Raw genomic sequence first — 12,238 nt, 5'->3', positions numbered from 1 at the left:
TGTTCAACCCCCGAACTATTCATCGTCTGGCTATATTATTTTGGTACTTGGTATAACTATCCAGAAATGGCTTCTGTAAGCCATCCGACTACCGATATTCCGAAAAAATGTAAGGATAAAGACAGAGACAGACCGCATAACTCCAAAACTGCCGACGACGCTTCCGTTAAGCTAGTCGCCAGTCCGACGGTACTCAGTGAGGCGCTTTCACAGTCCCTGATACCTGCTACTTCAGATTCGTAGGCCTCTACTGAGACCCACTCGGAGTCTGGTAAGCCGCGCGATGCTTCCTTGACTATGGAACCTGCGGATGTCTCTACCTTGGATTTGTCTGGAGCTGCTGTGCAGGCACCGGCTTCTGAGGGTGTACTCAGGCCTACAGACTTGCATTTTAAACCGACGCCATCTTCTTCATCCAGGCCTAAAACTCGATCCATGCCTAGAAAACTGACGTCCAAACCGCATGCTCAGGCCCATATGCCTAAAAAACAAATGCATAGAATGGCTGAGGACCTTATTATCTTAATTAGGGGAAGCCAGCCTCCCCCCTGTAAGCGACCTAGAACTGATTTTCCTTCTGATTCTTCAGATCAGGGATCTGATATTTCTGTTTCTTCTGACCAGGATTTGCCCTTATCTAACTATGAGGATTCTGATGCAGAGGACTCCATTCCCTCTGCTTCCCCTCCAGAAGATTTTTCTTTTTGTGAAACTTTGCACACTCTTAGGGAGCATTTCCAGTGGGAAAGCCAGGATTACTCTGACTCCAAAAAGAGGCTTAGGGAATTCTTACTCCTCCCTCAACACAGGCCTGTAGCTATCCCTCCTGTTCTGGACATTGTAGATGATGCTTTCTTAGAATCTAGCATTTCCCCCATACACTTTACCTCCAGCTCCCAGAAAACCTGACCGGTATTACAGAGTATACCTGACTCTCACAAGTTCCTCTTCAAGATTCCTACTGTGGACCCAGAGCCCATTTCCCAAGGACCTAAGGGCATTAAGGCTACTGCTGCCAAAAACCTTACCCCTTCTGATAGAGATTATAGAGCATTGGACAGATGGGATAAGAAAGTATATAATTCTGCTACTTTGGCCATAAGGGCTTTAAATTGCCAGTTTCATATGTTAAAGTGCCAGCAGCATATTATGGGACTATTTAAACAGAAAATGATGTTGATTCCTGACTGTTCTGAACACAAAGAATTACAAGATTTAATGCATTCTGCAGAACAAGATGGTAAACATACTTTGAATTGTGGTTTTGATTCTTTAGAAGCATCTTGCAGGGCTGCTGTCACTGGGTCTATACTTAGAAGGCATGCTTGGCTTAATGAGCAAAACTTGCCAGATCATGTTAAAGCTAAATTACTGGATGATCCCTTAAACCAAAACCGCCTGTTTGGCAACAAAGCAGAAGTTGTCCTCAAAAAGATGGGGGAAAAAGCTAAATCTATGCAAACTGTTAAAGATTTCCTGAAAGTACAGCCTCCTAGATTTAGTAGGCATTGGCCTTCAAAGAATTGGTCCTTTCCAGCCTCTTCAGGCCTTCTCAGTCCAAACTCAGGAACTGCAGACAACCTAGGTCACAGTCTCAAGCTACGCACAGGCCTAAGCAGTGGGGGGCTCCCACTTCCAAAGCAGGGAGTAGTAAGACACCCCCCTATGGAAAAATGGCACAATGACTTAACCTTAACCCTTCCAAGCCCTGCTCAACTGCCTGCTCCCTTAGGAGGAAAACTCTCCCTGCATGCAAAAAACTGGGAACTCATTACCCAGGACAAATTGGTTTTGAATATAGTTTCCCAAGGATACAGATTCCACTTCCACACCCTACCAACCCCAAACGCGGTTGGCCAGACTTACCCCCAAATCAGTGGGCAGAGGCACTACAGCAGGTTCACTCTCTCTTCTAAGTATTAGGGATGTTCAGCCTGTCCCAGCAGAAGAAAGGGGACAAAGTTTTTATTCAAGACTTTTCCTGGTACCCAGAAAAGGCAGCTCCTGGTGTCCTATCCTGGACCTCTCTACTCTAAACACCTTTTTGGTAATCCCAAAATTTCAAAATGCTAACACTTCAACAGCTGCTTCCTATGCTGGGCAAAGATGCCTGGTTGGCAACCTTAGACTTAAAGGAAGCTTACCTGCACATTCCAAAAAGGGAATCTTGCAGGAAATACCTACGCTTCAGGGCAGGCTCCATGCACTATCAATTTTTTGCACTTCCCTTTGGCTTATCTACTGTGCCCAGGGTATTCACAAAGTGTCTAGCTCCAGCCATTACATTTTGCAGGCAGAGAAATATTCAAATATACCCATAGTTGGACGATTGTCTGATTCAGGCAGAAAGCCAGGAATTGCTATTAAAACATCTGGCATTCATAAAGAAACATCTGACCTCACTGGGGTACACCATAAATGAAAAGAAATCTCATCTTGTACCCTGCAAACAGATTGTATTCCTTGGAGCAAGCTTGAGCACAACTTCCAGATGGCTTTTCTCACTCCAGAGAAACAAGTTTATTTGACAACCTACTTCAAACTACTGTCCACAAAGATCCAGCTATATCTGCAAGCCCTGGGGTTCATGCTCTCTTGAATTCTACTAATTCCATATGTAACCACGTAAATAACAACCAGACAACCTCACAGAACAAAAAATTCAGGCTGCCGTCAAGGCTCCAACTCACAACTGCACAACGCCCAGGCAATGAAGTGTAGAAAAGTATCCACTTAACGAAATATTCCACTGGATACGAAACAAATATAAAATGAAGAAATTTATTGCAGATACAATCACGAACACAGACCACTAGTGTACAAAAACAGGGTTAAGCGCTTTCATCTGTAATCAGACTTCATCAGAAACTACAATTGTATCTAAAAAGCCTATGGTGTCAACATTCTCACGACCTGGAAACAATGATTTCTATCATTCCTTGTATAAAGACAGAGTTCCTCTGTTGGGCAGAGGCCTGCTACCACAACAAGGGGCTGCCTTTCACTCTATCCCCTGCAACACAAACCCTAACAACAGATGCATTAGAAACAACAAACCTGTTCAAATACCTCAGCTTGTGGGTAGAGCAGTCAGTAACACTCCATTCTCATATTGAGAAATCAAGGCCAGAAGTTAACTTACTTCTCTTCTGGACTGGGTAAATCTCACTCTACCTATCCAAGAAAGCTAGGGCCGCTGTAGGCAAAAGAGACCACCTTGTCCAAATATGGACTACCCATAATAGCCACTACCTACTAGAAAAACTCCACCACACTACAGGCTATCAAAAGCAAAATCTGTCTGATCATTACTAACTCTCACCCTATTATGAACATCACTGCTTCACCCTGAAATAGCAGGGTTCCCAGTGCAACACAGAGTAGATCTGTTGCTAGATTCTTGTCTTCTGACTTCTCCAGAATCCCACCACTAGCTGCCAGACTGTATTCCGAATGTACACACACACACACACACACACACACACACACACACACATTTGCTGTCTCTCTACAACCTCTGATGTCTGTCCCACACAATCCTCAATCCTACTCCCTCAAACCACATTACACTCCACCAACCATTTTTTTCTTCATCCTTGCACCTAAACTAGGGAATCTTTCCCCTTCCACCTAAAGGAGCTACACTCCCCCTTTCTCACCCTCAGAGCTGAAATTAAAAAATTCCTCCTCACTAAATCAAACTGCACAATTGGCCACGTCACATTGGGGCCTGTCAGTCTCTAGCCTTATTCTGTTAATGACTAATACATGCTGACTCCCTCGTCATCACCTGCCCAAAGATTGTCATTATCCCCGCAGCATTTCCACTATGATTTGAACCTGAAATGCAATCATGAAAAATGTTCAGTTCTCTCACAATTTTTGCTACATCGTTTAATTGCTACTGTACAGTTTTTGTTATATATTGCTGCTTTATGTTCTGTTATGTTTTCGGTATGTACACTTTACCACCAGTCTGTTCTACATTTTCTTTATGAATTATTTCACCTGGGCAGTACCTGAAAATGTTAAGTTGTAATTGGTGTACTACCCCAGTAAACAAATGTGAAGTAAAATAAAATAAACTGTTATGTCAACAGATGAGTTGTAATTTTCCTTACTTTCATTTCATCAAGCTGACCCTAGGGTGTTTGTATAAGGACATCTCCATATATTTTTCTTTTCAATCAGTTTTGTTTCACACATCACTCAAAAAATGTTTACTTTTTTATCCCTAGAGCAATTTTAAGTTGTGTTTTTTTCTGTCTAATATTATTGATTTCTAAATTGATTTGTGAAACCTACATGCGAGTTTGACTCTCTTCATGGTCTTTTATTTTCAGGTGAAAAGCCTTATAAGTGTACCTGGGAAGGCTGCACGTGGAAGTTTGCGCGATCTGATGAGCTGACTCGGCATTTTCGTAAGCACACCGGCATAAAACCATTTCGCTGCTCAGACTGTGACCGCACGTTTTCCCGCTCAGACCACTTGGCACTCCACCGCAGAAGACATATCATGATGTGAGATCAGAGAAAGACTGAGAGGGGGAGGGAAGGAACGCGTACCTTTCCTTGTGTCGCATTCTTCATCGATTCAGCATGCGCTGAATTCCTACACGGCACCTGTGGATGCCCAAATTCAAGAGAAAAAGTCAGAAAAAAAAAAAAAGAAAAAAGCTTTGAGACTGTGAAAATTAACAGTTTTACTCCCCCCCCCCCCCCCCGTCCTGATTGCTTAAAGCCAAGTTATGGACCACAGTATTTCTCAAGCTGTTTTTGCTTTCTGTTGCCTTTTTCCAGACTCTGCTGCTCTGTAGTGGGAATCTCAGTCACATGGTTTTAATTTCCTAAAGGGAAAAACAGTATTTATATTTCTTTACTTTTTTCTTTTTGTTAGAGATAGATTTGAGTCAAGTTGTATTCTAATGCTGTCAAAATGTGAACACCCCCTTCTCAAATCACCTCCCTCACCAGTTGTTTTGAAATGCATTTTCCCTGAATAGCATATCTGGTCTACAGTATCATGTTAATTTTTAGGGGTTCTCTGCTTAGCAAATGAGTTTCATACAGTTAAGGACTAATAGCTGGATTTAAACCTATATCTGTTGGTTTCCAAGCAGTGTGCTACCTCTTCTGGTTGAATCCAGTATGGGTGGGGAAGGTTTGGTTTTGAACCCTTCTCCCATTTCACACCCTGATTCTGCTTTGGTAGTAACATTTGCCAAATGGGTCTTATTGCATTGGTCAGAGAAGGGCTTTTTTCTATAACTTTTTGGACTTAGCAGCTTTCCTTATTGATGTTTACAGGATATGTATGCTGTTGCACTATGAAGTGTGGATAGCACTTATATCGATCTTCATGCATTTCAAGAGGAGAGCACTAGTGGAAATAGTATTTGATTTTGGGGGGATTAATTAGCACCATTTCTTTAAATTTCTGTTGATCAGACCTTTGTGATTTCAGGCTTTTTTTCAGCATGGCAATTGTCTGCATTGCATTTCTGAATGATTTTGGTGTGGGAGCATTTAGGTGGGGGGTCCTTTAGTTGTTTCAGAATTGATGCACATGTTGTTGGTGGCCTTGTGATATTTTGTGATACATGTTGTGACTTGAATTTATAAAGCAGTTGTTGGACGTTTTTGGGCAGAAATCCTGCCAGATTTGCCATACCATTCATTTCCATGCTGTCCGGTACTAGAAACTTTTATACAAGGAGGAAGTCCCTGTACTGAAGGGATGTGATGATGGCCTTGAAAGAAGAATGGCAGACATAAATGCTATGACTGAGTTGTTTGGAATATACTTGCTTCTAGAAAGTGAGCATTCTGCCTGTGCTTAGCAACAGTTTCCTTAGAACGTAAAAGGAAGGACTGCAAAACGTAATGAAGATGATGAAGAGCCAGTGAGACTTCAGTGCAATTACAGAACAAAGAAAGGCCTAATATGGTCACTACACCACTTCCGCATTACCATGATCTCTTGCCACCTCCTTGAAAGCACCCTTGTAGTATGACTTGGTGTAGCAGTCTGTGATATGCTGCACGTAAGTGCATGATGGATATCTCTGAGAAAATTGATTTTATTTTTTTTTAATTCATTTTACCATGTGTGCTGCCCAGACCGTCATGAATGCAAAGTGCTGCCTTTTCAATCAAATTATTTAATTCACAGGCATATATTATCTAGGATTTTATTTTTCTAGGTACCCATTTTCTCTTTGCATTCTGTGCTGCAGTGTATTTTATCCATGTAGCTGTTTTAACATTTTATTTATTTAATAGTTGATTGGTTTGGATTAACAGAAAGGAACGTATTACCATACTACTTAAAAACACCCATTTCCCTAAAATACGTAAAGACTGGTAGGTTTTCACTGCCCCATGTTAAATTCTGCGAACAGTTTAACTATACCAGAGTAACACTGTTAATGTGAACATGTTCCTAGAAGTTGCAGAACAGGTTTCAGAATTACAGTTTTGTGAGCTGAGATCTTTAAGTTGTATGTACTCAGAAAATGCGTACAGGTCATTACTGATTTGAAAGTGTACGACAGTTTGAGGGAAGAGGTCAGAAAGCTTTTTACCACAATTAATTTTTTTAGCATGTATATATTTTTATATATTCCATCTAAAAGAATTCATCAAACAGGTTGTGGAAAGGTATGATTTTATCCCGTAAAACTCTTATCAGTTTTTGTGCACCACCTTTCTTTTCTTGAATGTGCAGTGCTTTGTTATGATATCACAGAATGTTTCTGTAGGCATGAGTGTGACATCACAGTAGATGATACTGGAAAGACAAGGATATGATTTAATTTAAAAATCTGATGCTTTGCTTCATTTTGTATGATATCTGTAATTGGAATGACAGAAATACAGATCTGAAGAGAATTTTCACTTAGCCCAATGTCATCAAATCATTTTTCTGTGTGCTTGTAAGATATTCTTTTAATATTAGATCATACTGGGTAGTGTATTGATGTATTTCTTGGAGCTACAGTTAGCAGTGTATGTTGATTTCTCCTAAATGGTGGGAGACGACCATCCTTTATGAGCTCTGACCAGAATTCCTCAGTACTGCTTTGCTCAGATTCGGTCTTTAATTGGGGGTTATTACCATTATGGTATGTGAAAACTGTGTACAAGGACTAAAACGAGTTGGAGGTGCTGGAATTTCACTGTCCTACTTGGAAAACTGAGTTCTTGTGCACTAAACTTCTTTAGTTGTTTGCATTGACATGATGGTCATTTCTAGTTGCATACCTGATAGAGAGCATTTGTCGGAACACATCTGTTTTCCCAGTGGAAGAAAGCTAGTGCTGGGCTTTGAAATATCTAATAATCAACAATCAATTGAACAAAAGCTTATTGACTCAGTTTTACTTGTATTAGACCTTTCTCGTAGACTATGAGCTGGGTTTATTTTTGCTGTGCTGAGCGTTGATTGTTGGATTCCTTCCATTTTTGATCATGTACGCTTCTGGTCTACCTTGCATTCCTTTGGATTTTTGAAATGTCTAACCTTCAAGTAGTGCAAATTGCAAAGAGTGGTGTGGGTTCACTAGGAGACTGGCCCTTGTCACACTTTTAACACTTTCCTTTTATTCTACTAAGAAATCAAATATTTGTAACATACACTTGTGATAAATGGGTTTATAACATATCTGTGCAATAGGTGCCAATCTGTAGCACTACATATTAACATCAGGCCACTGATTTTTTTTAATCCTTCCATGAAGAAACAGAATTTAGAATGTAATCACATAAACTGAGCTCTATTTATTTTTTTGAGGAAAAGAAGGATTGTTTTCAATATATTTTTGGGGAGGGAGTGGTCTTGCCATTTTAGTGAAATTATTGGAGAACAATACTTTTTAGCAATTTTTGAAGTCTGCAGAAGACTGTGAAAAAAATTTGCTCCCTGCAGATTACTAATTTTGGTCCATGTAGTAGAGGTACTGGTTCTGAAAAAAAAAAGTGTTATTACATGGATGCATATGCACACACACACAGACACACACACACACAATTATTTTCTAGTCATTTTTTTTCATTTTGCAGTTTGTAAAATGAATGTAAATTTTTTGCTTGCATAGTCACTTTTTTGAAATTGAAGATAAAAATTGTTTGGTACAGCAGTAGTGGGGTGCATCACCCTTGAATGCACAATAACTCTTAAAAGTATCAGATTTACATAATGGGGTTCTAACTAAGGAATCACATTTTACTGCAAAGCACACACATACACAAAGTGCCAGTTTCCTGTCCGTCCTTTCAGTGTGATTAGAAAATGATCATAGAAGACAGAAATTTGCTAAAAGTCAGTGAAAACAGAGCAGACTTGTTTCACTGAACATGTGTACTGAAAATCGGTTGCTTTACTCAGGGGTAGGTAAATGAAAACTTAATGGATTCACTGATTGCTCAGAGTTCAAAAGTCATGATATTCTCACACAAGTTTCACTAACTGCACAAGTGCACCTCATTGGCCATATGAATCCCAATTTATAAAATGGGATTAGGAGACAGGGACAGTTGTATGGTAAATCTTTCAAGCTAAAGCAGTACACTGCTTTATTAAGAAACAAAACATTTTCAAAAGCATCTAACATATCCCTTCAGCTCACTGCAGACCTTACAACTGAGGTGTCAGGTAAAACATTTGATCAATGTTATTGAAATAGCCAACACAAACTATACCAATAAAGTGAGGTAATTTTTCAGTACAAATAAATGCAACCACTTTTTTCTGTCTTGTTGTTCCACAGAACCAGCATTCAGACTAGTGAATATTTAGTGGCATTCAAAAGCAGTGTGCCACGTGCATAACATGAACGAGCTGTAATCAGTGTAAATTGTTCCTTCCAGTCCATAGAAGGCGAGCAAACGTTAATAGAACCGCTGTCGCTTCCTGTTTGCACTGTAGTGCTGACTCTTATTTTTGGGTACCAAACAATGCATGCATTCACTGGACATTTAGCATCCTTTTCACTGGACATTTGGCATCCTTTTTCTCTCTAGCATGCCGGTGTTTAGCATGAATATCCAACAAACAGTGGAAATGGTATCAGTGCTGAAGGGCAAATGTAGGATTTATACCTTTCTTGCTTCATGGGCTGGCAGGTGTAACTTTCCATGCTATGCAGTAGGTAATCACTGCTCTCGCAATATTAATTTTCTCATTGCTTTTCATCCAGATCTCTAGGGGCTATTTACTAAATCCTGTCCTTATCATATAGAGCTGGAGTTATGCAATTGAATTCATCCCAGAATTGGAGTAGTGCTGTTCCAAGGCCGGATGTGAGAATTGTACTGTTTACTGGTCTTATGAAGTCAAGAGCAGCAGTGATTTTGAGGTGAGAATAATTAAGGGGGCACAGGGAGCATAGCTCCTGCATGAGGTTTTGGAGAGAGTTGCTGCTCCAGACCACAGCTGAACATTGTTGTTGATGCCATTTATGTGTTGACTTTTGAGATTGTGTGATTCTCAGTTCCATTTTGTGACTAATCATATTAGTTCTGTTATACGGTAAGTAGACAAGCCTGGCTGCCTGCAGTCATATAGTTCTCCAGTGGTTCTGTATAGTTTCATTGGTTTTGAGATGACTTGTATATGTTTTGATTGGATCTGAGATGGCAGATGAGGTCCACTAACAGAAGTTCATTATGTAACTCACAGTTGCATATTAATGTAGAAACTTTTGCTACAGAAGGTCCAATTGCTTGCCTGATTCTAAAGCTTTCTACCCTTCCCCCTCCTTCCTGAGGTGGGAATCTTTGCACACTTTAGATATTGGGTGGCATAAGAGGGACATTAGCCTGTGCGGCCTTCAATTCTTTCTTGTAGTAGGTCACACAAGATCAGATGTTGGTGTAGCTTGGCTTCCAGAGTTCAGATAAGTACGCTGCTGCTAGAGAGAATCTGTTATTGCTGGGTTTTGTTTGTCTGTTTTAGCTTTTTGATTTCAGGACTAGAAACTAGAAATTAGATTCTGAAGAACAAATTTAATTTTGCTGCTTGTGTGAAACAAATCCCCTGAAAGATTTTCACAGTAGGTGTATTTTCCCTAGGTTGTAATCAGGATCTGCCTATCCCTATTCAACGAGGTTTAGTCAAAGGATAGAGTGGACAGTGAAATCTCTCTGCATTATATGTAGTTCAAATAAAGGGTCTGGTCTTGCAGTGTCTTGGTGTTGGCCAGGTCCACTGTGATATTCCAATGAAAAAGACATCTCTGAAGAAGTCAACCATTGAGAAGAAATATCGGGAGGCCATTGATAGTCTGCTGAAGTCTGATGGCCCTCCTAAGCTGAAAGGAAACAGATTTGGTGAGGAGTCTTTGCAGCACCCAGATTGGGCATTTAGGTTCTCTCTCTCTGGAGACAACTATGGTCTTACATGTAGGAGCATTTTCCTGGTCTGAATCCACCCTGATGTTGGTCTAGAGACATCTTTATGGGCCTTCAGTTATGACAACTGTATTATAATTAATAATGGTGAGGATGGTGTCCCCTCATTATTGGTCTATGTGGATGCCTGCAGTACTCAAATTGAGGTCTTGGGCATCTACTCGCAACCTGAGTTCTCCTAAACAGCCCTCACCTCCAAACATAAGGCTGTGCAGTTCAAGTCAAAACCAATGTCTGCGGGCTTGCTACAGCCCTACACTCTTCCTCATTTCAGGCCCTATACTCTTCCTCATTCCAGGCCTCTGTACAGGAATTATTTAGGCTGGCCCATGACTTCATAACATTTCTGAGAACAAGGTGTACAATCAGCATTGAAATCCCTTCCCTGAAAATAGACGGAATCCGTTCCCCCTGCAGATCTTGATACTGCTGACTCCGAAGCAGATAAATTGACCTATGTAGGCTAAATGTCCTCCCCGTCGCTGTATGATTTTGCCACAGATGACACCATATCCTGTGCATCTACACGACAAGATGAGAGACTTTTAATTGGGAAGTTAAGGAATTTTTCCAAGCCTAGATAAGGTATAGAGAGCTTCTAGGTCTGTCTCGGTCCAAACCATTATCCATGCTTTTAGTTGTAGAAGCCCTGGAAAATACTTTTGCTAATGCATCCTTTGAGCCAGATACCTATCTGCTTTACACAGGATCAGTTACTTCCCTATAACTTCATAAAAACATTTGGTGGTGCCAGCTATGGTGTCCAGAGGTTCCATAAAGAAATTTACTGTGACTCCTACCAGTATACTTCCATTTAAAATCTTTCCATCACATGGATTTCAGAAGAAAACATGCACCTCTACTTCCCTGACCTTCATGACCTTTAGATTGCTAGAGCAACATGCTGACATACCAAGATTCTGTCCTTATCCAACTAAAGGAACAAGTTTAGGGGATAGAAGACAAGACTCTGAAAGGGAAATTACTTGAGTCTTGCAGCCTCAGTGTCCAAGTTACAGAGTACTGTATTAAATGTTTCTCTGGTGCCGTGAATGTATTATGTAGGGCAGTAGCCGTGGGATCACTGTTAAACATTTCTAGCTTAGAACATAGCTTCTTCTTTTTCAGTATATAGAAACAGAACTCCTTAATGCACCATTGGATAAGGAGCTTCTCTCTGGATCCTCGTTAGGGAAAATGCTTGAGACTGCAGGAGAAAGGAAAGATTAGTTAGTCTAAGTAACATTTTCATTCTTCTGGTCCTAGCTGTAATAGAAAATACCCGATAACGAGTTTGCCAGCTTACACAAGGCAAAATACAAAGAAGCAACCAGAGTAAGAAAAGCTGCTACAAAGCAAAACTGTAATTAGAACATAAAAGGAGTATTTTGGAAATCAAAAGTTCCTCAAGGCCAAGATCTCTTAAGGAAACAACTGCAACTCATTCAAACTCTTCTATTTTATTCTCTCCCCAATTTCTAACCCCTTTTCATTATGTCCTCCCCCACCTCTTCCACAACAAAAGACAGAGGATCACTTAAGTCTATTCATGAAGCAGTGGGAGGTCATCATCGTAACACACTTCCTTAGTGAAGCAAAATATCTCGGGTATCCATCCTGTCTCCAGGAACTAAGTAAACCTAGTGTCTCCCTGCTACAAGAATTATTGTTACAAGGAGCTGTACAGAGAGAGAGAGCAGAAAATGTCACAAGTTTGTGCTCCTGTTCCAGGTAAAGAAAAAACATTAAGGACCATCTTGGATTTGGCAAAAATAAGTTCAAGATATAAACAGTTCATGCTGTTCTAGAGTTCCTACTACAAGATTAT

At 40.4% G+C, this 12,238-nt stretch overlaps 1 protein-coding gene across 5 annotated transcripts in view; it reads left to right on the top strand.

Moving 5' to 3' along the window:
• KLF8 (Kruppel like factor 8) overlaps window positions 1-6,901 on the top strand; it is a 695,632-nt gene extending 688,731 nt beyond the window's left edge. For all 5 annotated transcript variants that reach the window (XM_044057426.1, XM_044057423.1, XM_044057425.1 and 2 more), the window contains one exon: window positions 4,344-6,901. In XM_044057426.1, the coding sequence (XP_043913361.1) occupies window positions 4,344-4,525 (182 nt within the window). In that variant the 3' untranslated portion in view covers window positions 4,526-6,901. The remainder of the gene's footprint in view (window positions 1-4,343) is intronic.
• Window positions 6,902-12,238: the final 5,337 nt, after the last annotated feature.

The sequence above is a fragment of the Protopterus annectens genome, chromosome 15.part0 (genome assembly GCF_019279795.1).
Source record: "Protopterus annectens isolate FY-2018-M chromosome 15.part0, PAN1.0, whole genome shotgun sequence".
Taxonomy (NCBI): domain Eukaryota; kingdom Metazoa; phylum Chordata; order Ceratodontiformes; family Protopteridae; genus Protopterus; species Protopterus annectens.
Note: the sequence above shows the minus strand (reverse complement) of the source record. Positions and strands in the feature narration are given on the sequence as shown.